The sequence below is a fragment of the Camellia sinensis genome, chromosome 2, assembly GCF_055761805.1.
Source record: "Camellia sinensis isolate YWXY chromosome 2, ASM5576180v1, whole genome shotgun sequence".
Lineage (NCBI taxonomy): Eukaryota > Viridiplantae > Streptophyta > Magnoliopsida > Ericales > Theaceae > Camellia > Camellia sinensis.
This window is the reverse complement of record NC_138962.1, coordinates 211,643,113-211,666,104: the sequence shown is the minus strand read 5'-3', so window position 1 is coordinate 211,666,104 and position 22,992 is coordinate 211,643,113. Positions and strand designations below refer to the sequence as shown.

The 22,992-nt window shown below is 34.1% G+C and overlaps 2 protein-coding genes across 4 annotated transcripts; both read right to left on the bottom strand.

The window, feature by feature from the left end:
* Positions 1–343: 343 nt before the first annotated feature.
* On the bottom strand, positions 344–15,503 carry LOC114295251 (putative disease resistance RPP13-like protein 1). 3 transcript variants are annotated; one of them, XM_082916843.1, is made up of 9 exons: positions 10,848–15,503; positions 9,336–9,527; positions 9,183–9,244; positions 7,436–7,567; positions 6,368–6,412; positions 4,157–4,223; positions 1,123–1,392; positions 976–1,023; positions 344–838 (listed from the first exon to the last, which is right to left on the bottom strand). In XM_082916843.1, the coding sequence occupies exon 1, from the start codon at positions 15,106–15,108 to the stop codon at positions 13,702–13,704; it is 1,407 nt and encodes a 468-aa protein (XP_082772969.1). In that variant the 5' UTR covers positions 15,109–15,503; the 3' UTR covers positions 344–838; positions 976–1,023; positions 1,123–1,392; positions 4,157–4,223; positions 6,368–6,412; positions 7,436–7,567; positions 9,183–9,244; positions 9,336–9,527; positions 10,848–13,701. The 3 variants fall into 3 exon arrangements, with proteins under 3 accessions (XP_082772969.1, XP_082772971.1, XP_082772970.1); XM_082916845.1 differs by lacking the exon at positions 9,183–9,244 and adding an exon at positions 8,801–8,869; XM_082916844.1 differs by lacking the exon at positions 9,183–9,244.
* On the bottom strand, positions 10,916–13,624 carry LOC145819406 (putative disease resistance RPP13-like protein 1). Its single transcript, XM_082913394.1, has 3 exons — positions 13,084–13,624; positions 11,997–12,942; positions 10,916–11,675 (listed from the first exon to the last, which is right to left on the bottom strand). The coding sequence occupies exons 1-3, from the start codon at positions 13,622–13,624 to the stop codon at positions 10,916–10,918; spliced, it is 2,247 nt and encodes a 748-aa protein (XP_082769520.1).
* Positions 15,504–22,992: the final 7,489 nt, after the last annotated feature.

Genomic DNA, 22,992 nt, shown 5'->3' with positions numbered 1-22,992 from the left:
AGAGGGGGACAAGGATAGAAAGTGGTTGAAATGAAAGAAAAATAAGAACAAGTTTAACAACAAAGGAAAGGGAGATAGGTAATAGGGTAATGTTAATTAATTATGGGAAAAAAAAGGGTTATTTTATTTTTTTCATCAATTCTGTTAATAAACTAATTTTGACGAGGGAAAAATTATAATTTCTAAAATCACAAGAAGTAAACTATATTTCTAGACAAATTTCAAGTAGCAAATCTATAATTTATCCCCTCTCCCCTCCAAAAAAAAGAAAAGAAAAAAAAAAACCAATATTTCACGTTATCCCTTTATAGTACAAGTTATGTGCACATAATACCCATGTCATTTGAAATAAACAATTGACTCCTTGTAATTTATAAGTACTTGTAAACAAACTTAAATAATCTCATTTTCTAAACTAAACACTTCACTGTACCCCTATATATACACATAATCCCATACTATTTGAAAACGTAGACATGTGTAATACATTGTTAATTTTGATGAAGATAGTATATTTTATTCAACAAACCACAAGAAGTTAAGTGACTATTTTCAAAAGAAAAAAAATTATATGCAAATGACCTATCCCTCACTTAAGCCCTTTGTGAAAGAGCTAAAATGTTTCATAGAGCCAAATCTACAGAAGACTCATCAACCCATCATCCATCACACCATCTCCTTTAACCTCCTATGTATCGACTCTAGACAAGTTCTTGTGCATTAACTGGGGAGAGAAAAGTGCAACAAGCAAAGGATTTCTTCTTAAACAGGCGATAAAATCATCCTTGTTGATCCTCCCATCGCTGTCGGTATCAAATGATTTGAATAGTTCATGGATCTACAAATGTAAAGTAAAACAAAGCGTCAGTTCGAAAGAATTTCAAGAAAAATATATCGTTGTGGTTACTTTTCTAAGGTTATTGTATGGATTAGACTGACATGTCCATTGAACCCATGAGGATGTCAATTACTCACCTCAAACTCGTCCATGTTTGGAATAGCCGTCTTAATGGAATCTCCCAACTGAGCCATCCATTTACCAACGAAGAGTACACAACTTAAACCTTATCCAAAAGTATAATAAATAAAAGGGAATACCAAGGAAAAGAGTATGAAACATACTTCTTGCTCGGAAATGTAATGGTTTCCACCAGTGTGACACTCAACAAAGGCCAATTCACAGGCTCGTCTGAAAATGGTTGCTGTAGGACATGAGTTGACCCATATAGGAACTGCAAGCAATAGATTTTCTATCTATGAGAGGCTCTGTATTGGCTTTGTGCAGACACAGTTGGGACCAATTGGGGATCGCATGTATAACTAAGAGAGAGATTATCCCCTACTTGAATGCTATTTTATCCTTTTTTTCTCCACATCAAGGACTCCAAATATCTACAACATAGAATAATTGCCATGAGATAGGTGATGAAATCAAGAAAAAATAACTTCTTAAATATGAAAACTTTCTCAAATCAAGTAGCTGTAAATTGTAATGTTGTTTCACATTTCATGGACAGCAAAATTTAGTCACGCATCTAATTTATTTCCCCAGCAAAGGCCTCATATCCATCCATTCAAGATTAAGGCCTAGTATTATCTACATAGTTATACAACTATGAAGCATGGGTATTTTGGCAAACATGCCATACCAGTACTGGGTACTCACCGGCAAATGGTATTTCGTATGGTGTACTTCTGCTCACCTACTGGACACACGAAACACGTATTCAAATTTTTGGAATATTCAAACGTACCTAATATATACCTAAGTTATACCGTACCTTAATCGAAACACTATTTTCTTCTACTACAAAGATAAAATTTCTTTCTCTAGACTTTTTATTTTTATTTTTAATTTTATGCTTAGCATGATTATAAAATGGGAGACTTACGTGTAGGTCCTACTAAGTGGACTTATTGTCCAATAGGTTATATGATAATTTATGACATTTTTCATCATACACTATTAAAAAATGCTATTAATTGTTAATTTTTAGCGATAGATTAAAAATTGTCACAAAAAATGTTACTAATTATAAGTTTTAGCAACAGTTTAAAAAAAATGTTATTAATTTTTAACTTTTAATGACAGTTTGAAAAATTTATCACAAAAAAGTCACTAATTGTAAGTTTTAGTAACAATTTATAAAAAACTGTGACAAAAAAAAGTCACTAATTGTCAATTTTTAGCGACATATGCAAAAAATTGTCACATTGTACTAGGTCTTATTTTCAATAGGATTTGATGAGAATTAAGTCTAATTATTAGGACTTATTGATAGTTTACCCTTATAAATAAAATTAAGCTGTGATTTGTAAATTATTTAATATAATGACATTTAATTTTGATTTATACCTTTACTTTTGGCATTCAATGTTAATTGTGGATTGAATCTTAACAAATTAAATCATTTAATCAATTTTTGTATTATTCTAAATTAAAAATAAATATTTTTTTTACAAACATACCAAGCGTTATCCGTACTCTAATTTTTTTAGATTTTGCCATATCGACATACTCGTATCGTATTAGTATCTGTACCCTTGCTTCATAATTATACAATATTGCATTTTCCTATTAGTAACCATAATTTCACATCCATTTTGTGTCACCAGCAACTATGTTCAAGTCATCACAAAGACATAACATGGGTCAACATCTAAGAAGTACGAACAGACATGGGACATCACTACAGTCCAACATTGAAAGTTAGATAGTGACTCATCAAATCATAAGAAAATAGATACACAACAGCAAATAAGAGTACTATTACATAGCAAATCGCATAGTATATGATTCACAAATCTAATATATTGTGGTCGTAACTTATACTGCCTTCTCCTTTAATTAACTATCATCTGTGCAACTTAATGCTTAAGTATTTTTGTTCAAGTAAATCAGAGGAATTAATAACCATGATAATTGTCATAGCCTTGCAGTCACTGGTGCGAAGTTCCTGGAGAACATCGTTCAATACTTGCTGCACTCAATTCTATACAGGTTGATAAGAAAAATTAAGGAAAAACATGCTTCTAGTATTTTTTTCATTTGATACTTAACACAGGTTTTAATCAAGTGTGACAAGCCATTGCAGCTTTGGAATCCAATTAGGAGTTGAGCATTCTGTTATACAACTTTGGAATGTTAGGGTCCCCAGTCTGCAAGTTCCAAGTGGTAATATCTTTCTTTATTTTATTTTATTTTTATTTTTGGACATTTGCAATCATAGCCTTGGGAGGAGGGGAACCTTGTCCATGGCAAGACAAGAACCCTTGACCTACATGAGCGATGCAAGAATTCTGGTCAACTGAACTAGTCCTACTTGGTTACGTATACATACTGAAAGTAGTCATATCAATCCACGGATAATAATCAATCATCTATCAATTTCCTAATTGATTTGCTTCTAATTGGCAATATGTGTATTTAGAGTGTCCTCACCCCTGTAATGGGATCGTTTAAGTTGTAATTGAACTTTCTAGTAGTGAATTCTATTGATATAATCATTGATGATAACAGAGACAGATAGAGCAGAATTTGTGTCAGGCACAGAAGTGCAAATAACTATAATGACTTCTCTCTCCTCCCACACCCTCTCTCCTCCCACACCCCACTCCTTATAGGTAATTTATCCTCTTTTAAAATATGGTCAAATTGAAAATTTTTGTACAAGCCTTTGACTTGATATTTCTTCATGATTACAATTTTTCTCTAAACTAGATGAAATCAGTAACACAACAAATGAGTTCTGCGGGTTACATATTGGCCAGTGTGAGGACATGTTGCCCAAGTGTCATAAATCATGAAGTTTAATTTTTGAATAAAGAACAGCTTTAAAATGTGTTCTACATAACTCCGAAAGTGTGAAAAGTATTGGCATTTGACACAAACACAAATCCTTGTTAAAAATTGTCATGCCTGTCTTCTGACAATTTTATTGTTCAAATGTATATCGACCTTCACTCTATGGCAAATTAATTTTTAAAATATTTATATGTAACAAATGAGTTTGCAGTTTGAATGTCAAAAATAAAAAAAGAACTAGACAGAGATAACATACTTAAAAGAGGCCTTTCAAGCATGGAGACACAAACAAGATATTCATATTAAAGATCAGCAGGTTACATAAAAAGTGAAAAATACTTGGTAACTAACCTTTTCAGAAAGATTACAAGCCTTCAATCTCAGGACCCTGAAGAAATCGTGGATTCTAACCTGTCCGCTATGAGCAGGATGCAAATAGTGAGAAAAACAATTCTTGCATCACTGCCAACTTAAGCGCTATTGATATTAACACAAACTTAAATGCAATTAGACAAACTCAAGAGAGAAAAGAAAGCATTTCAGTGCTGCATGTTGCAACTAGGACAGAGTTAAGCATATTTAGATACATATGGTCTACATCTTCAGTTCAGTGAAGCACTACAGTATGTTATAATAGTCACAAATCACAATATAAAAAAAAGTGTCAATTTCGAAACCCAGTTGTTGGAAGAAAATTGAGTTCACATGTTTTAAAATCATGCATAAAAGAAAAAATAAAGAGAAAAGAAAAGCCTGATACGATAATGATTAATGAATTTCAGTGCAACAGTAGGATTATCCAGTGCACAGCTAAGACATAGCATACTGATGAGGGCAAAAATATATATCCATAGAAATACTCATGATCAACGTTAATTATAACCCTACCAAGGATTTGATATATTTGAGAAAAATGGGAAGAAGCAATTTAAATATGCTTTTAAATCAAATAATGAAATATCAAGAATAATTTCATTTAGCCACCAAAAAATCCTTCATTTGCATCATTGGCATGCATGCAGCTTTAGTTCAATGAAAATATACATTTTAATAAACTCAAATAAAAATCACATCTACAAGCGAAAGAAAGGAAAAAGAAACAGGACAGAAGGAACACATGAAATGAAGGATAAAATAAAAAATAAAAAAACAAGAAGATCACTCATCCATAATTCAAATACCCTGTTCAATAATCTTGTGCGACAGAATGAAGGAAAATTGATCACATTTAGGGACTTGCATGTAGGTAAGGTGGCATGAAGTTCCAAATGAACAACTCAAGTAGTTTTGATCAAAAGTATATTATAAATAGCTCCTTACAGGAAAATGAAGCCATACATGACAATTATTGTATTATAGAAATATCACTAAAATTAAAATTTCTTGTCGTCATATCTGGAATTTGGATTCATGGATAGAAATGTATCCAGAAAGTCCTTAGCTTTTGAACTGCTTAAATCGAATGTCTGGCAAAGAAGAGATATAATCCATTTCATCTTCTTTCCAATTGACCAATTATTATAAAATTGAGAGTAATCCATTAATGATGAACTAGAATACTGAATAAGAAGAGAGAAATTTGGTTTAGAGAATGTATTTAGAATAATTGATGGTAATCAAATTACTTGAATCTTCCTCTGCATTTAAAAAAACAAGGATAATTTATTGCAAACCAACAGAGACAATAGGCATGCGCTATGTGCAGAATGCACCCCAATTAAAAAACCAATGGAAATAAGCTCTCTACAAAATCCATAAAACCAAATTGTTACCACAAAACGTTAACACCCAAATGAATTAGATTTTGGAAAGCACGTTCCGAAACATGGTAAATTTTTGTTCCAAAATCGTAAATTTAATGATCTCAAAAGGTTTTCAAATATATTTCCTCGAAGGTTTCCTTGGGAGGAAAATAAAATTCACAATTGAACTAAAACCTTAGGTGGGTAACGTTTTGAAAGGATAAAACGCCAAAAATGGGTCATGGACAAAAAATAAATGGGCAAGTTCGATAGAGTGCTCTTGACTATAGGAACACAGAACAACATGCATTCGAAGCACCCAAAAATAATTTTCTAGAGCCCTATGTAAATTACAAGTCTATAAAGCTCATTTTCAAATTTTCATCATTTTAACCAATAGATACAAAAGCATGCTTCGTTCTTTTCTTCTAAAATGTGTTGTACATTTATATTAAATATACACACACACCAAAAAAAAACAAAACCAAAAGATATTGAGCCTTCGTTTGGCAATAACTTTTTTAGTTGACTTTTTGGTTTTTTTGACTTTTTTAGCTTGAGACTTTTTTGTTCGTTTGGTATTCTTGATTGGCTTTTTTGGATTTTTGGCTTTTTAGCTTTGGAATGATGGATTTTTTTGTGTTTTTGTGATTTTTGGCTTTTTGTGATTTTTTGACTTTTTTTTTGTCCTTTTGTGATTATTTAGCCCAACACAATTACCAAACAACCCCTGAAGATATGATATGAATTTATCTGTATTTTCACCATATTATAACACAACAAAAGTATTCATATATAAATCATTCAATTAAAAACTCACTGATTCCACATTTGCCATTTCAACAGTATATAGTGTGGGATTTTCCTGCAAAGCATACAAATGACAAAAAAATTAGGGTGGACTCCATAGAAGACTTCAAACTCCCCCACAGAGAGAGAGAGAGAGAGAGAGAGAGAGAGAGATGCAACTTAATTTTATAAAACATGTGGTATTCTACGGCTGTTTCCATCATTCCTATGAGTCTTCCAGCATATCTCTTGGACATGGAATACATTTGCATAATTTAAATAAGGAAAAATGCTAAAGACAGCCTTTGGGCTGTCAATAGTACCAGGGGACGTGTAAAAAGTGTGTCCAAATTTGTGAAAATGCTTTGGGATGTGTAAAAAATACATTGAGAGTTTTTTGGCATTTTCTTCCCCTTATTGGCAGCCCATTGGGCTGCCATTAGCATGACTCTTTAAATAATTTAACATTATCATTTATTAGAAAAAGGCGTGTATAGAAGTTAGTAGACAAGATGAGAAATTTACAAAAAGTTTTCCAAGTAAATATGAAAAAATATTAAAGAAACCAATGAAGCTAAAGTTGCATTCGGGAAAGTTCCTGGATAGTTTTCCAAGGCTAGGCAATAAACACTATGAACAAACACAATGTTGCCAAACAACATATATACTCCCTAGAATTTGGCCCAAAAAAAAATACGCTTCCATCAAAGTGGAAACATACAACGGAGAAATGAATACTAAAATACCCAATTTGAAAGAAATCAAACTTGGCAAACCAGAGTACACTAAAATATTTTTAGTAATGCATGTGAAAGAGAGTTGAAGTTATTTATTTTGGAAGACAGGAATTACAAGTGTTAAATGGTGTGCTTCAAGGCCTACACCTAATAAATTATGAGATCCCAAGGAGACAATGTAAATTCCATCATTGCAGCTGCATCAAATATTCTTGGTCCATCGCAAAAAAGGCCTTCAAATTAAGTTTAAGAGTTGAAATCTAGCACTTCATAGAATGTTTGAATGAAGAACAAGATCATTTTTGCCGACCTAAAAGCAAGATAAACTATAAAAGCCAAAACACATGAGCACGAAAAGTGACCTGTTTGGACTCGGAAGCTTTTGCAAGCAGCATGATGTCCCCATAGGAATGAAATGTTTGTACAGTTAGTGTAACCAAGCAAGACTCAGCAATCCAGGATTCAATCTAAGACTAGACTAGAGATATGTTGTTCTGCAAACCAAACAAGTCAAGTGTTAGTTCAACTTGTTGTAACAGAGTTTGTTAGGTAGATATTTTGTAAACATGTGGAGTGTATATAATTTCAGATCTTCAAATTTCCAGTGGAAGCTTTGTTATACATGGCTCTGCCCTAGGAATCATGGCAATACACCAACAGCTACTAAAAGAATACAAAAGGGAAAAATTTCCCAAACTAAAGATGGACAATAGGAAACTATTCCTCCAATTGTAATAAGTTAACATAGTGCACATAGAAGACACGAGGGCTGTTGCATGTGCAATTACACCCAATTTTAATAGGTACCATATGCCATTTGTTTGGAACCAAATAACATGAAAACGTAGACAATACATGAATGAAAACTTTTTGACATGGATTTATCTTTAATATATATATGAGGAACAAAATTTTCATTTGTTTCCGTTGAAATGGCCAAAGTGTTTCCATTTCCCAAGAGGCCGAAACGAAACACTAGTGGAATAATAAAATTCTAGTGTTTTCATTGAAACACATCAAAACATAGTGAAACACACCAAAACATAGTGCGACATACTGAAAGAGTAAATTGTATCTATACAAATTTAGAAATTTTCATTTATTGCTACTGTTTAAGTAAGTTTTTAGACCTCATTGGAAATTTTTGTTTAATAAAATTGAGTTATTTGACAATGCTTAATAATTTTTAGTTCATGGTGACATTAGTTTTTTAATTCTTTTACTTGAATGGCTATAATCAATTATTAGCTTTTATACATTTAGATATATTTCAATTTATATTTTCAAACATTTCAATTTAATTTTTATTTCATAAAATATTTCCGAGATGTTTTTGTTTTTGTACTATTTGAAACAACACACCGGAAATTTTGATCCTTGTATATATATAATATTACTTGAAATCCAAGGACCAGGAATCATCAATTGGCTAATTCTTTGTGCACAGATGCGAAAAAAAAGGGCAGGCTTCCACACACAAATGCAGTAGACATAACATCACACAAATTCAATTACAATATTTACGGTGTGTTAAAGATCCACTGGTTCTGAATTGCTTAGGAGATTAAGCATATGAAATACAGAACATGTTGACATTATAAAAAATAATTAACAAATTGTATGTAATGTGCCCATTAAAAACTTTGATGTATAAGAATATAATTAATATTAAAATATTAAGTAAAGCCAACAAGGAAACAAAGATTAATCAAATAATGTCGACTCACCCTCTAAGCAAAATGGGTAGCATTTTCCTCTTGATTTTCAAGGGGTAAGATAACAAGATGATACTCTACCTGTACAATTTAATAAATGGCTTCAACTTTTTACAACATACAAGTTATTTTGTAACCAAAATTCAAATTATAATATAGTCAAGGACACATCATATAAATGCATATACATTTAAGTTGATGAATAATCAACATTGATGATCTGCGAGAGTGAATTAGTTATCAAAAGAAAAATAGCAAATTGGGGCATCACTATAACAACCTATATATATGAATTTCCACTTCACACAACATACTACCCAAAAATTTTACAAACAAAAATAGTGGGGGAAGCCAAACTCACTACATTTTTAGTATAAAAAATCACTCAACATACGTCTATGAAATTGTGAAACTTTGAACATTCTAAACATGAGCTTTCCCAAAGCTATATTTCCCCTAAACAAAATGATAGGCCATATGATGCAAGTTAGGTAAAGACATTATGAAAGACAACAACAAAACGATTTCAACTAAAGAAAATTCTTACCAGGATTGGTCAAAGTGTACATGGGGATAGCAAACAATCACTAGATGGACAGGATATCCAGGGACAATTGCACCAAGTTGGAAAGAAATGAGAACTCTTCCATTTGTTATGGTTCCTTCGGGAAATAAAAGCAGGCAAGGAAATCTATCGGAATATGCCTCTCTTTGTATTCAAATCCTTGAAAGCACATATCTGTATCAAATAATCCCTTATAGATTGATACAACTTCTCTGAATTCTTTTCATACAGAAAATGTAACAACTCCAAGTATACAATTAAAATTGCTTTCAATTTCCATATTTATTAGAATATCTCACCAAAAAGAAATTTCAACACCAGATATGCGTATATTTGTTTGTAACCTTTAAGTTTGCTCTTCCAACAACAAAAAAATTATTTAATTTTTCTAAGCATTTGCAAACTACTTAGATAATTTCATAGCATTTCATTCTCTTCCCTTTTCTTTTCTTTTTTTTTTTTAACATTACCCTCATTTGACTGGCCAAAAAATTCCCCCTTCAACAAGAATTTACACCAGCTTAATCACTTTCAATCTGACTTTTCCCTAGTCACTAGACAGGTAACAACTTAACAAATACAAAAATAATTTATTAATGACTAGCACAGAAAACCCAAAAAACTAAGGTTTGGTTTTCATAATCAATTTTGAAAGATAATTTTCTAAAAATTTGTTTGGTTGTATATTCTAAAAATATTTTTTAGAAATTTAAAAATCCAAAACTCATTTAGTTTTTAGAAATTGAAATAATTTTTAAAACTCTATTCAGTTTTGGCGTTTTCAAAAATAGTTTTTAAGTTTCAATCCATATTTTATAATTTTCAGTGAACTCTTCAAGTATTTTAATCAATATTTTTTAAAGTTTTTAGATCCACTCAATCTAAATACACCTAAAACATATTAAATTTATGAAAAAAATGGTTTAAAAAAGCACTAAATATTTAATACATTTTTGTATTTATTTTGTATTTATTAAATTTTTTAAATATTTTTAAATTTTTAAATTTTTTTAAGTATATGTAGATTAGATGCATCTAAAAAAAAAAAGAAAATTAGCCAATATATTAAAAAAATATGAATTAAAAATTTTAAAACTGTTTTTGAAAACTGCAAAACCAAACAAAATTTTAAAAATTATTTACTCATTCCATAATGGTCATCTGAATTTAAATTTAACATATGTTTTTCATTATTTTTAAAAATATTTTTTTGTTAATTCAAAATACAAATTTATTTTGTTTTAAATTTTTATATGAATTTGCAAATAAGTTCCTCATCCAAAAAAATTCGATTAACTTGAAAATATAATGTATTGCATACTTCAGGGATCCCTCATTAAAAAAAAAAAAAAAAAAAAAAAAATTGAAAAATGATAAGCAAAAACAGTTATGGTTTTTCATATGATTTTCTATTTTTTGAAAAAATATTGTTTTTTAAAATCTGAAAATATTTTTAAATGTATATATTTATCAAATTAGTTTATGTTTTGATACCTGGCAATTTGATTGCTTGTATTGCGATGGGAATTTCCACATGGTTTAGAACTTAGAATCATCAATCATCAACCATCAACGTCGACACAAGGAATGTGAGCTAAGTGGGGCCAATATTTGCCTTTCCCCTTTTCACACTTCCCTGTTAGTTTCCGACTTCCCCCGATGATCGACAATCTCTTAAGTGAGGGAGGAAACCTTTGCACTGGTAAAGATTTGAGCATAGGGCAACCACCGATTTTAAGAAATTCAAGAGAGGCGAGATTTTGAAACAACTTAGAAGATAGCTTCTCCAGATTTCGGAAACTCGAGATATGAAGATCGATCAGAGAGGTGGGCAGCAACATCCCATCTATCGGAAAGCTGGAACCCACTGAATGTTCTTCGTCTTTGCCTTCAATCAACAAGATTTTAAGAGAGGATAAACTGTGCAAACCAATCTTCTTGAAGTTGTTCCATTCTGAAATATTCAAATACAGCTCTTGAAGAGAAGTGAGGTAGTTGATGCTCTGCAATCCGTGTGGTAGGGCCTTCAGTTTTTTGCATCCCCTGATATTCAAATATGTTACATTTGTTGCGGAGTGGAACCATCCTTCCGGAATGTACTCCAAATTCTTACACCCATACAAGATCAATCGACTGAGATTCCTGAGATTATTATTATTAGGAAGGGCATCTGGCAAGTATTTAAGCATATAACAACCCCAGATCCGAACAGACTCAAGAGATGGACAGTTAATTTCCATCCCTTCCTCTACTAGCAGTGCCTCCAACTTTTTACACCTCTCAATCTCAAGGTGTTTAAGTGTGGGTGGTAGGCCCCCACCTCTGCACGATATCAAGCATGTGAGGGATGGACAATTCTCAAACGTTAACACTTCAAGATTATTGTCATTAATTTGTGTTATCCACCCAAATAAGGATTGCAGAGCCTCACAATTACGTATCTTGAGTGTTTTCAGCGTGCATGGAAAACCTGTCTTTGGAAAAGAGCCGAGACTTGGATAGTTATAGACATACAACTCCTGAAGAAAAGTGAAGGTATGTAGCAGCTGTGGCAATTTCTCCAACTTTTCACAATTATATATTCTTAGATGCTCAAGCCTCGCTATGCAAGGGAGTCCCTCTTCTTGTTGTTGCTGATGTTACCCTTCATTTTCTTCATCCTTATCTTCTTCAAACAATGAAACAAGCTGGGGACAACCTCTAATTTGCAAACTTCGGAATGCAAGGAGACTGTGCTGCACTCTCGCCTCATTCTTCCACAGTGTCTTGAGTTCTTCACAGCTTGTAATCTTCAATGCTTTGAGTTCCATCAGCCCATGAGTAACCCATTTCGACAAGAGCTCGAGTTTCTTGATCATCCCAATGTTCAAGGAAGTTATTAAACTCGGATGCTTACACTTTGCATTTGCCGATATCACTTCATCATCAGCCATACTCGCCATCTCAAGGACCGTTTCAAGGCTTGTTAGAGGGACGCCATTCATAGCTATACAGGTGAGTGATGGGAGGCTAATGCTGGAACCTTCAACTAGGAATTGCGGGCACTCTGAAATCTTTAGATTATTCAAACAAGGTAGATCAGTAGGCAACATTTTAAGAAGTTTAGGACATTTTATTAGGGAGAGATACTTGACACGTGTGAATGGTTGAACTTCCTTGTGATCTTCAAAAGTATACCAATCCTCCCATTCTGGCATATTTTCAAAGCTTAGAGTCTCTAGTAATGGAAAAGGTTGAACACCACCTTGCCCGTAGAACTCACAACCGACATGCTTTAGTACACTCATTCCTTTAATGTAAAGCTTTTTGAGGGAGGGTAGTTGTCCGAGTGGTGGCAAGGATGCACAATTTCCACAATTATCTAAACTTAGGTTAGCCATATTGGAGAACAGAGAATCTCCTATCCAAGTTGGAAATCCTGTACCAAGGTAGCCTTTGATATGGAGCTCTTTTAAATTCTTGTGAGGTTGTAGCTTGTCAAGCACTTCTGTTTCAACTCTTCCATCTCGTGAATCATCTGAGTTAACAATCCATTCCATTGATAACACATATAACCCCTTCTTATCATTTAAATTCGCCTCCCTTGCATCTAGAGGATTCACCACATTCTGTAATCCAGATAGGCAAAGCTTCCTCTATAGATAAATTAAGTTCCCCAACTCTTTTATCCGAAGCCCATTGTTTTTAGTAACAATAAAATTGGATAGTGTATGAAGACTAACCAACTTACCTATTCCCATTGGCAATTCTTCTATGGAATCTGCACCTGTAGTATCAAGATGACGTAGGTCAATTAGGTTTCCCATATCTAGAGGCAACTTTTTCAGTTTTTTACATTCTCTTAACATCAATGTTTGTAGATTGTAGAGAGAGCCTAGTGATTCGGGTAATTCTTTTATATGGCTGCAGGAAAGGTTAAGATACCACAGATGTTTCAAATCTCCAACCGAATTTGGAAGTTTTGTGATGAAATATCTACTCATACTGAGCACCCTCAAGCGTTTTAGCTTCGGGAATAGATTAAGGGGAACATTGCTTGCCAAATTATAACCCGATCTATATTTTAAGCCAAATGGTAAGAAAGTCCGTAAATGCATGGCTTTATCAATGATCTCAAATTTTTTCATACCCTCATAGTATTGCTGCATGTAAGATGAATGTCGAGCTTTCTTTAGATTCTTGTACTGGTCTTGATCTTTCAATCTATCCTCTATTCTAAAATAAGTATCTCTTGCAACTACTTGAGCCAAATCATTGATGAGGTCATGCATCACAAATTTAGAGCTTTTACTGGTACTAGATGGTTGGAAAAAAGACCTTGACAACAATTCATGGAAGTACTCAGCTCCTACATCTTCCATTTGCTTCTCTTTTTGTTGTATAATGAAGCCCTCTCCATCCACAATAGGACTAGCTCCTCTTTCTCAAATTCATAGTCGTTGGGTATTATTGAGCAATATGCAAAGCATTGCTTTAAATGCGAAGGAAGATCATGGTAGCTTAATCTCAAAGCAGGAAGGATGTCACTTTTATTGTGTGGTAAATCCCATATTTTACTACGCAATACATTTACCCATTCCTCATCTTGTACTTTGTTACGTAAAAGGCCATCGAGTGTCCTAGCAGCGAGAGGCAAACCTTTACATTTCTCCACAATTTTCTCACCAATTGATACCAAATTTGGATTTGCATCAATACTTGTATTCGCAAAGGCATGTTGTGCAAACAATGACCAACAATCCTCATCTGATAGGATCTTAACGTCATGGAGTTCAACAGTTGCCATCATTGTTGCAATGTCTCTGTTATGTGTTGTCACCATGACTTTACTCCCTTGGGCTCCATCATTGAAAGGTTTCTTCAAAACATTCCAAGCATTGTAGTCTTCGTTCCAGACATCGTCTAAAATAATTAAAAACTTCCTTCCCGCCAAAGCCTTCTGTAGTTCAACTTGAGCTTGATCCAAGTTATTAAAACTACATGTTTGGGAAGTCACTGAATCATAAATAGTTTTTGTTATTTTCATAATGTCAAACTCATTTGACACACAGACCCATGCTTTCAGATTGAAATACTCCTTCACAGTTTCATCCTTGTACACCATCTGAGCGAGGGTGGTCTTGCCAATCCCACCCATACCCACAATGGGAATTACTCCAATGTTGTTATCACTTGATTCATCCCCCTTTACAAGCAACTTAATTATCTTACTCTGATCGTGTTTTCGGCCGTAAACACGAGGTTCATCAAATAAAGATGTAGACTCTGGTCTTTGCCAAGTCTTAGTAGGTGTGGTGTTTCCAACAATCTTAACCAAATTAAATTTCGAACATTGTTCAAAACTATTGTGCAATCTGGTATTGATCTCCTCAATCTTGGACTTCATTTTAAAATTAAAGATAACATCTGTTGGCTTGAAATTAGGGATAAGGTTCCATACCTTGCTGGAACTAGTTTGGCGTGGCTTTTCCTTGAGCTTGTGTTGCAAAACTTCGGTGGCGAACTCATCCACTAAATCATCCAAATCATATGCCAGATCCTGGAGATCATCAAGCCATAGGTTCACGGCTGGAACTGTCATTTGCTTCTCCTCTGCGTCAATCAGGACAGCTTCAATTTGGCGCAGCATCTTGGTCCAATTGGTCAGCTGGGTATCAATACCTTCAAAGGCAGGTAATTTCGAGGATACAAAAGAGGTCATCTTCTCAAACAGCAATTTGACGAAGCCAGAGAGAAAGATCTGTGCTAGAGGCATTGTTTCCGATTATAGAAGGAAAAGAAAAAACCAACAGATCAGAAGCAAAGCAAAGCAAAGCAAAGAGGTTGTTGACTTTTTTTTTTAGTGAAAAAAGCTTTTGCAGTCTAAAAAATGGCAATATTTTTGTGAGAAGAAGAAGAAATTGAGTGCTCAAAGTTAAGTAAAAAATAGAGTCTCCTTTCATTAGCCCTCTGTCACTCTGCGAAAACAACATATAAATTAAAAAATAAAAATAAAAGAACCCAAATATAATATTGTTAGTAGAAGAACCCAATTACGTTTGTTAATATGTTTTTCAATGAATTCATATCTCTATCATGGTTTTTCTCAGTTGGTAGAGGGTGGCTTAGAAGTTTTCCCATCTTTAACCAACAATATAGTTTTGGGATTTGGTTTATACATTTTCAATTTTGTTGGAATGTGATTTTTTTTGTTACTTATTGTTGAATTTGAAACGGAAAAATACTATGAGTAAAATAAAAGATGGACTGAAGTGAAATTCAAAACCAATTATATGATCACCTATGTAATTAATATATTTATTATGTTGTTGGTCCCTATAATTTATTTTGAATTTTATTTTGATCCTTCTAATTTTGCACTTAATTTTTTATGTTTCAATTGTTAACAACATTTGACGGAAAGATCATCTTATAACAAAATTTAAATCTAAGGACTAAAATGTTCAAATTAAAATTACGATGACTAAAATGACACTTCATTTAAATTACAGAGATCAATGATTTAATTTACAGTTCAATTAAATTTTTTTTCTCTCTTTTGTAAGAGATAATTGAACAAGTGTTCTGACATGAATAATGTGTAGTAGTCTAAAAACACTAAATAATGAGAAATTTAAAATACAAAATGATTGGTTTAGATTATCAGACTGAAACTCATAGCGAAATCCATGAGTCCAAACAACACTTTTCAATACAAATTGAGGACTAAATTTTTTTATTTTTTATTATATTTTTGAATATTTGCTTGACAATCATAAAAAAAAAATTCTTTTGTACCATAGTTTTTTTTTTTTTTTTTTTTTGGGGGCCTTGATTTGATTTTGTTGTTTGTCTTATTTTCTTGTCTTAGGTTACAAGTTGATAGCTTGCGAGCCAACAGACTTGGATCTTCCTTAGAATCAAGATAGGGAAATTCTTTTGTACCATAGCTTTTTTTTTTTTTTTTTGGCCTTGATTTGATTTTGTTGTTTGTTTTATTTTCTTATCTTAGGTTGCAGCCTTGGATCTTTCCTGGAGTCAGGATAGGGAAAGTGGTAATGCTTGTTGGGTAAATTAAATTGGTAGTTTTCTATTTTGTCTTATCTATCATTTTGATTCTCACATTTTTAATTGATTTAATTTTGATTTAAATTTTAAATTTTGTATTATTTTGATTCAATTAATAACGTCAATTAGTGTTTTTGAAGTAAAATCGTTAATGAGATGATTGAGATTGACTGACTTAGTTAAGAAAAATTATAATTTTGTTCCTAAAAGCATAACTCATGCTACTTATGTGTGCAATTTTCATAATTAAAAAAAAAAGAGTTAATGATTGCAGTTAATTAAGTTAAATTGAGACAATAAAAAATTTAAGATTAAAATTGAATTAATTAAAATTACAAAGGTCGAAATGACACTAAAACCAAACTATAAAAACTAGTGATTAAAATTTGTGCATATTTATTTTCTTATTGTAATGGATCTCAAAGGCTCAATTTTAAAAATTTGAGAAATATCAAAGATAATGGCATATAGTTTTTTGCCGTTGAAACCCAGTTTGGCCCAAACTTGTTGGGCTTTTACCCAAACAAGGCCCAAATCCTAAACGGGTCTGCCCAAATAAGACTAGGTTTGGAATTGGACCTTGAATTTGAAACTTAGTTCGGCCCAAGCTTGTTGGGCCTTTTACCTAAACCAAGCCCAAATCCTGGACATGTCGGCTAAAATGAGACTAGGCTTAGTATTGAGCCTTGAAATTGAAACCCAACCCAGCCCAAGCTCATTGGGCTTTTACCTAAACAAAGCCCAAATCCTAGATTGGCCAGCCCAAGTAAGACTAGGCCATGAATTTGAAACCCAACCTGGCCGGAGCTCATTGAGATTTTACTCATACAAAGGCCAAATCCTGGACAGGCCAACCCAAGTTAGACAGAGCTTAGAATTGGGCCTTGAACTTGAAACCCAACCTGGCCCAAGCTCATTGGGCTTTTACACAAATAAAGCCCAAATCCTAGACATGCCAGCACAAGAGAGATTGGGCCTTGAATTTGAAACCCAGCACAACCCAGCCCACAAAAAATTATAAAAAAAAAAAAAAGTGAAGAAAAATTATTTTAAAAAAAAGACTCAAATCTTGGGCTAAGCTTGGAGGCTAGGCCATGAGCCCATAGATGTAGCCTATTTTGGCCCACTCATCAGTCCACCATGCAAGCTCACCTAGGCTTTAAGGTTTTGGCCCGTAGCCCAATGAAAGAGGCTTCACACATTTTCAACTTTCTCACCAAACAAGCCCATTATCATGTTGCGGAAGAATGGTCCATAAAATAATTGTGCTGATCTCTCTCATGAGCAAAAATGAACATCTTTCAAGTTTTAGGTTTGCCTTAATTACCATTTGAAACATGATGAGTCACTTGAAAGAAATAATAAATAAACCAATTTGATTTACTTCCAAATTTTAAATTTCTTATCAAAATCTTAGTGCACACAATATTTTATCCTTTACTTTCACCAACATCATTTTCGTGTGGCAAACTGGTCGATGCCGATCCTATTTTGCTATTTTGTAGTCCTAAGAATTGAGACCTGCATAAAAACAGATGAATAAAACAAATAAGTTTCGTATAAGTAAAAAATTAAACACATAATTAAGTAAAAAATTATACACATAAGTAGGTTTGAATTGCGGCATGCTTGCTCGTTTCGTGTAATCAGCAAAAAAATCGATAAATGTAAACCAACATAATATAACATGATATGGACACAAAAACGCAAAAAAAGAAAAAATCGAACAGGACAAACTACAAACTGTTATATGTCACCATTACAATTATGACTGATACAAAATGAACAATTTAGATACGAAATGCAAATCTCTTCCAGTCAGTTTATGATATGCTCTTCTATAAAATATTTGTTCAATTATAAAACAAGAAATCATTAAATATATCAAATGTTAACGGACACTTCACACCTAATTAATACACAATGTATTAGTTTACTCTCAATGAGATGATTCACCATGACTAAACTCATTGTGATCTTAAAATTTGATCTAAATATATCAATTAAAGAAGAAAATTTATATGCTGGGCTTTGAAATATTACTCGAAACATATTATAGTACCTTAGGCCGCTCCATAGAGCTTCCAAAATAACCCATTCCAAAAGACAGGGAATTGTAGGCTGCTGCAATCTCTATAGCTTTCAGCTTAGTTGAAGTCCTGGGAAGCTAAATAGGAAACAAACAAACAATAAGTCATTTTTTTCCTTAAAAAAAACCATTAAGGTTGAGGGTTGGGAGCTCTCACTGATATAGGAGCCTTGGCTTGATCAACCAGAGTTCTGACACTTTTATCAGTACTGTGTTGGCTATTATCTTACATAACAGAGCGTAAAACTTTCATGCAAGCAGAGCCCGGACCTGCCTGCGACTTGTGCAACAAAAATAATAACCATGTTAGATTCACAAGCTGGGGGTATACATAAATGGAAACAAAGAATATGATTTTTGTAGGTTTAACACAAAAATAAATAATGAAAACTAAATACATAGAAGAAAGCACTAAATTAGGCAAAAATCACAAAAACGCGAAGACGTTTACAAAAATATCCCAATATTAAACTAGCCTCATACCAAGAAAATATAATGTTCCTCATAGTAAAAGATGAATTAAAATTGCATGTTTATAAGATACAATTTTCTTTTTGTTTTCTGTTTTTATTCTATTAGTTATACTTCCCAAAAGAAAATAAAATAGCATTTTTGAATAACGAGGATACATATAGTGATGATGAGACACAACACTCCCGAGCAGCAAATCCTTTCATTAAATACTGTCCAACACCACTAACGCAACAACCAACTATAAATGGAGCCCTAAATGGACCTTTTGAGGATACCTAACAATCGGAGCCATATATTGCTGCTAATCCCACACGTCCACTTATTTGTTAAAAATATTTGAAGCATAAATTTCAAGTTTAACTGAATAATGATCCATTTTAGAAATGATGTCATGCAAATTTCAACTTTTAGTTGTGAATTGTGATCAACAAAGGCATCGAATCTAAATAAAAGACACGCCAAAAAAGCATTGAAAATGAAAATGATGCCAAATAGGCCCCTAGAAACTTGGTTAACTTCATCAAATGAACTGGCTACCCAATAACCACTTCAAGGTTTCATTCACTACCAAGAAAAGCATTTCTTTTGCGTGGTTGTTGGGAACTTGGGAGGACAAAATGCCATAGAGGAACTGAATTTTTATTTTTATTTTTTAATCAAAGCCTCTGAATGCCCCCCCCTCTCTCTCTCTCTCTCTCTCTCTCTCACACACACACACACACACACACACACACACACACACACACACACACACACACACAACTTCATACACCATAGCCCCTACCAAACTTTCAATGGCCACCAATGAACTCCTCCCACAGAACACCAATTCGACCACCATCACCATACTTGGGTTAATTAAATAAGAATAGTAGAAAAATAATGATACAATTTAAGGAATTGAGACAAATAATATAGAAACTCTTTGCATATATAACACGAAAATGCCACAAAAACAAAGCAATAATCACCTTCAGTGCAATGCCAGCACTTGAAGCTCTAGATGCTATATGTCCTTCAGTGTCATCACAAATAACCCCAACAGAGTCCATAATGCAGTCATCTTCTGGCACATTCAACCTACATAAATTGACCATGATCCCCATTTGCCTTCAAATGATCGAACTTCTGTTTGTGGAACACATGCAAAAACATTCATAAATTCAAAATAAACTTCAATAAAACAGCCCAACCATAAAATAAAGAGAGAGAGAGAGAGAGAGAGAGAGAGAGAGAGAGAGAAGATAAAGTAATTGACATACTTATCATTGTAACATATTTAGTTGTGAATACCCAAAAAAAAAAACCAATTGACATATTTAGCATGAACATCCTTTTCTCTCAAAACATATTTTCATGAAACAAGTAATTGACATATTCAGCAAGGGTGAATTACACTTTACTCCCCTCAACTATTGTCCCGTATCACTTTACCCTGAACTAAATATTATAACACTTAACCTCCCCTCATCTACTAATTTTTTAAAATTTATTTGGAAGTGCTTTTCTACATTTTTTGTTTTTGTTTTTTTAACTGATGAAATAGAACATAATTTAAGTTATGGTGTATGTACATAAATACAGGTGGGTAACAGGATTATCCGCAAGAGGATCCATGTCCGTATCGAGCATGTTTAGCCTTGAAGGTGCATCGAGGACTTCAAACTGAGGAAAAAGAACAATGATAAACTGAAGGCAGAAGCCAAGGCCAGGAGTGAAGTCATGAGCACAAAGACTCAGCCAGAGGGCCCTAAACCTGGTTTCATGGTGGAAGGTGCCACCTTGGAAACTATTATGCTAATACCCTATGACGTGGTGAACAATCTCAAGGGTGGCTACTACGGTTGTTCGTTGTTGCATCATGTGCTGCTTATTAATTTTTTTTTTGAATATTGCGTGGAAGTTTTTTGTTTTTAAGTAATTTTTTTGAATATTTTAAGTTATTTTTATTTTTTAGATATGCATAATTTTTTTTAGCAATATACATAATTTAGATACACTTTGTAATTTTTTTTTAAAAAGAAAAATTAACCAAATACAAAAAACACCCAAAAAAAAAAAAATTGAAAATTTAGTATATTCTTGTATTTTTTTTGTATTCAATGAATTTTGTAAAATAATTTTGTACAAATTTTATACTTTTTTAAGTATATCAAGATTAAGGGGTGGTTTGGAATGTTATAAATAAATGTACATTTTGAATTTTTATAAAAAAATGTGTAAAAAGGTAGAGAAAGTAGGTAGAAAAGTAGAGAGGAGATGTTGATAAATGTGACCCAAATAAGTGTATGTATACAAAAAAAAGTATACTTTTTTAGTGCATGCCAAATACCTACTAAGTAGATTTAAAAATTAGAAAAGGGTACGTTATAAATATATCTGATAATGTGGTAACTTCAGCAAAAGATGGGCTGGACTGATCTACGCTTCTAACGGATCTACTGACCTCGGTGTCCCCAAAGCATACCTGCAAAAAGGTCCAAAGGGGGAGGAGTTCCCCCGACGGACACTCCGACGACCAAGTTAGGTTAGGGCAGATTGACTTGAGAGAGAGAGAGAGAGAGAGAGAGAGAGAGTGTGTGTGTGTGTGTGTGTGTGTGTGTCTGTGTGTGTATGTAACAAGGGATCGAAAAACTTAACCTCAACGTATCTCCAAGACTTTTTATATCCGTTGCTCATTATTTCCTTATCCATTTCAAGTTGTCTTGTTGGCCTAAAGTCTATAGTCTAATTAGCATCGTTCATGGTGAGTCTGTATCCTCCAGCGTGGGGGGGTTGCTGCATTTAATGCTATAAGGGCCTTATTAATGGCTGATGTGTGGGTGTAATAATTTTGTAGGATCTTTGTCTGTTCAAGTGGTTGATTTCCTGCCTGACAAGTATTTAAATGCTATTGGTCTTGGTTCAATATTGGTTTTCCAAGGATACTGGGCTTTAGTATCCGGGCCTCGATTTGGGCCTTGAGTTATGGGTTGGACCATCTTGAGGGCCCATCAGTATGAGTAGTACTCCATTCCCAAGTGCAGCTTTAGACCAACGAAGGGAATAGGAAAAGTGGAGGTAGTCCCTTAAGCCCGGGAAGGAGATAGAGATAGGCCGGTAGGGAGTGGCACCTTGGGAGGCCTACCGTGAGAGCAGTCGACTACGAAGGTAGCCGAGCAAAGTGACTGACTGTGAGGGCGGCCGACCGCGAAGAAGGCCGAGCGAAATGACCAACCGTGAGGGCAGCTGACAGCGAAGGTGGCCTAGCGAAATGATTGGCAGTGAGGGCGGCCGACAGCGAAGGAGAACGAGTAGGGTGACCGACTGTGAGGGTGGTTGACTACGAAGGTGGCCGAGTGGGGTGATCGACTGTGAAGGGGGCCGATCTTGAAAGTGGCCGAGTGGGGTGACTGACTGTTAGGGGGCCGATTACGAAGGTGGCCAAATGGGGTGACCGATAGTTAGGGCAGCCGACCGTTAAGGTAGCTGAATGGAGTGACTGACAGTGAGAGAGGCTGACCACGAAGGTGGCCGAGTGGGGTGATCGACCGTGAGGAGGGCGAAAATGCATTGACGACGTACAGGGCTGAAGGAGCTGGTAAGCACGTGATGATGTGAAATGGAATAGACGAGGGAGGGATCGTGGCCTTACATGTGGGGCAATGTAAGCCACGGATAAGTGATACGAAGTGGTTAGGGGAGAGGAATGAATGGGTGGGGGGTGTGGAAAAGGCGGGGGGTGTTCTTATTATCAAATTTTTAAACTGGCGAATTTTAACCTCGACCCTTGGAAAATAGGCAAACCTTGGGCCTTTGGAGTTGTGTGCTTTACCTATCTGATTACAAAAAATTATCGTATTCCATACTTGAGTTCCTACATCTCAGCGGACTCTCTCCTCTTGTACGTTGCCAACTTTCTTGCCCTCGCAACCGAAGCAATAGACAGAAACATGAAGGAGATGGCACAAGGCAAAGTGTCGGCCATGGCATTGGAGGCCTTAGGAGAGGATGACGATGTGGAGCTGGTGGAACAGTATAGGGCAAAAA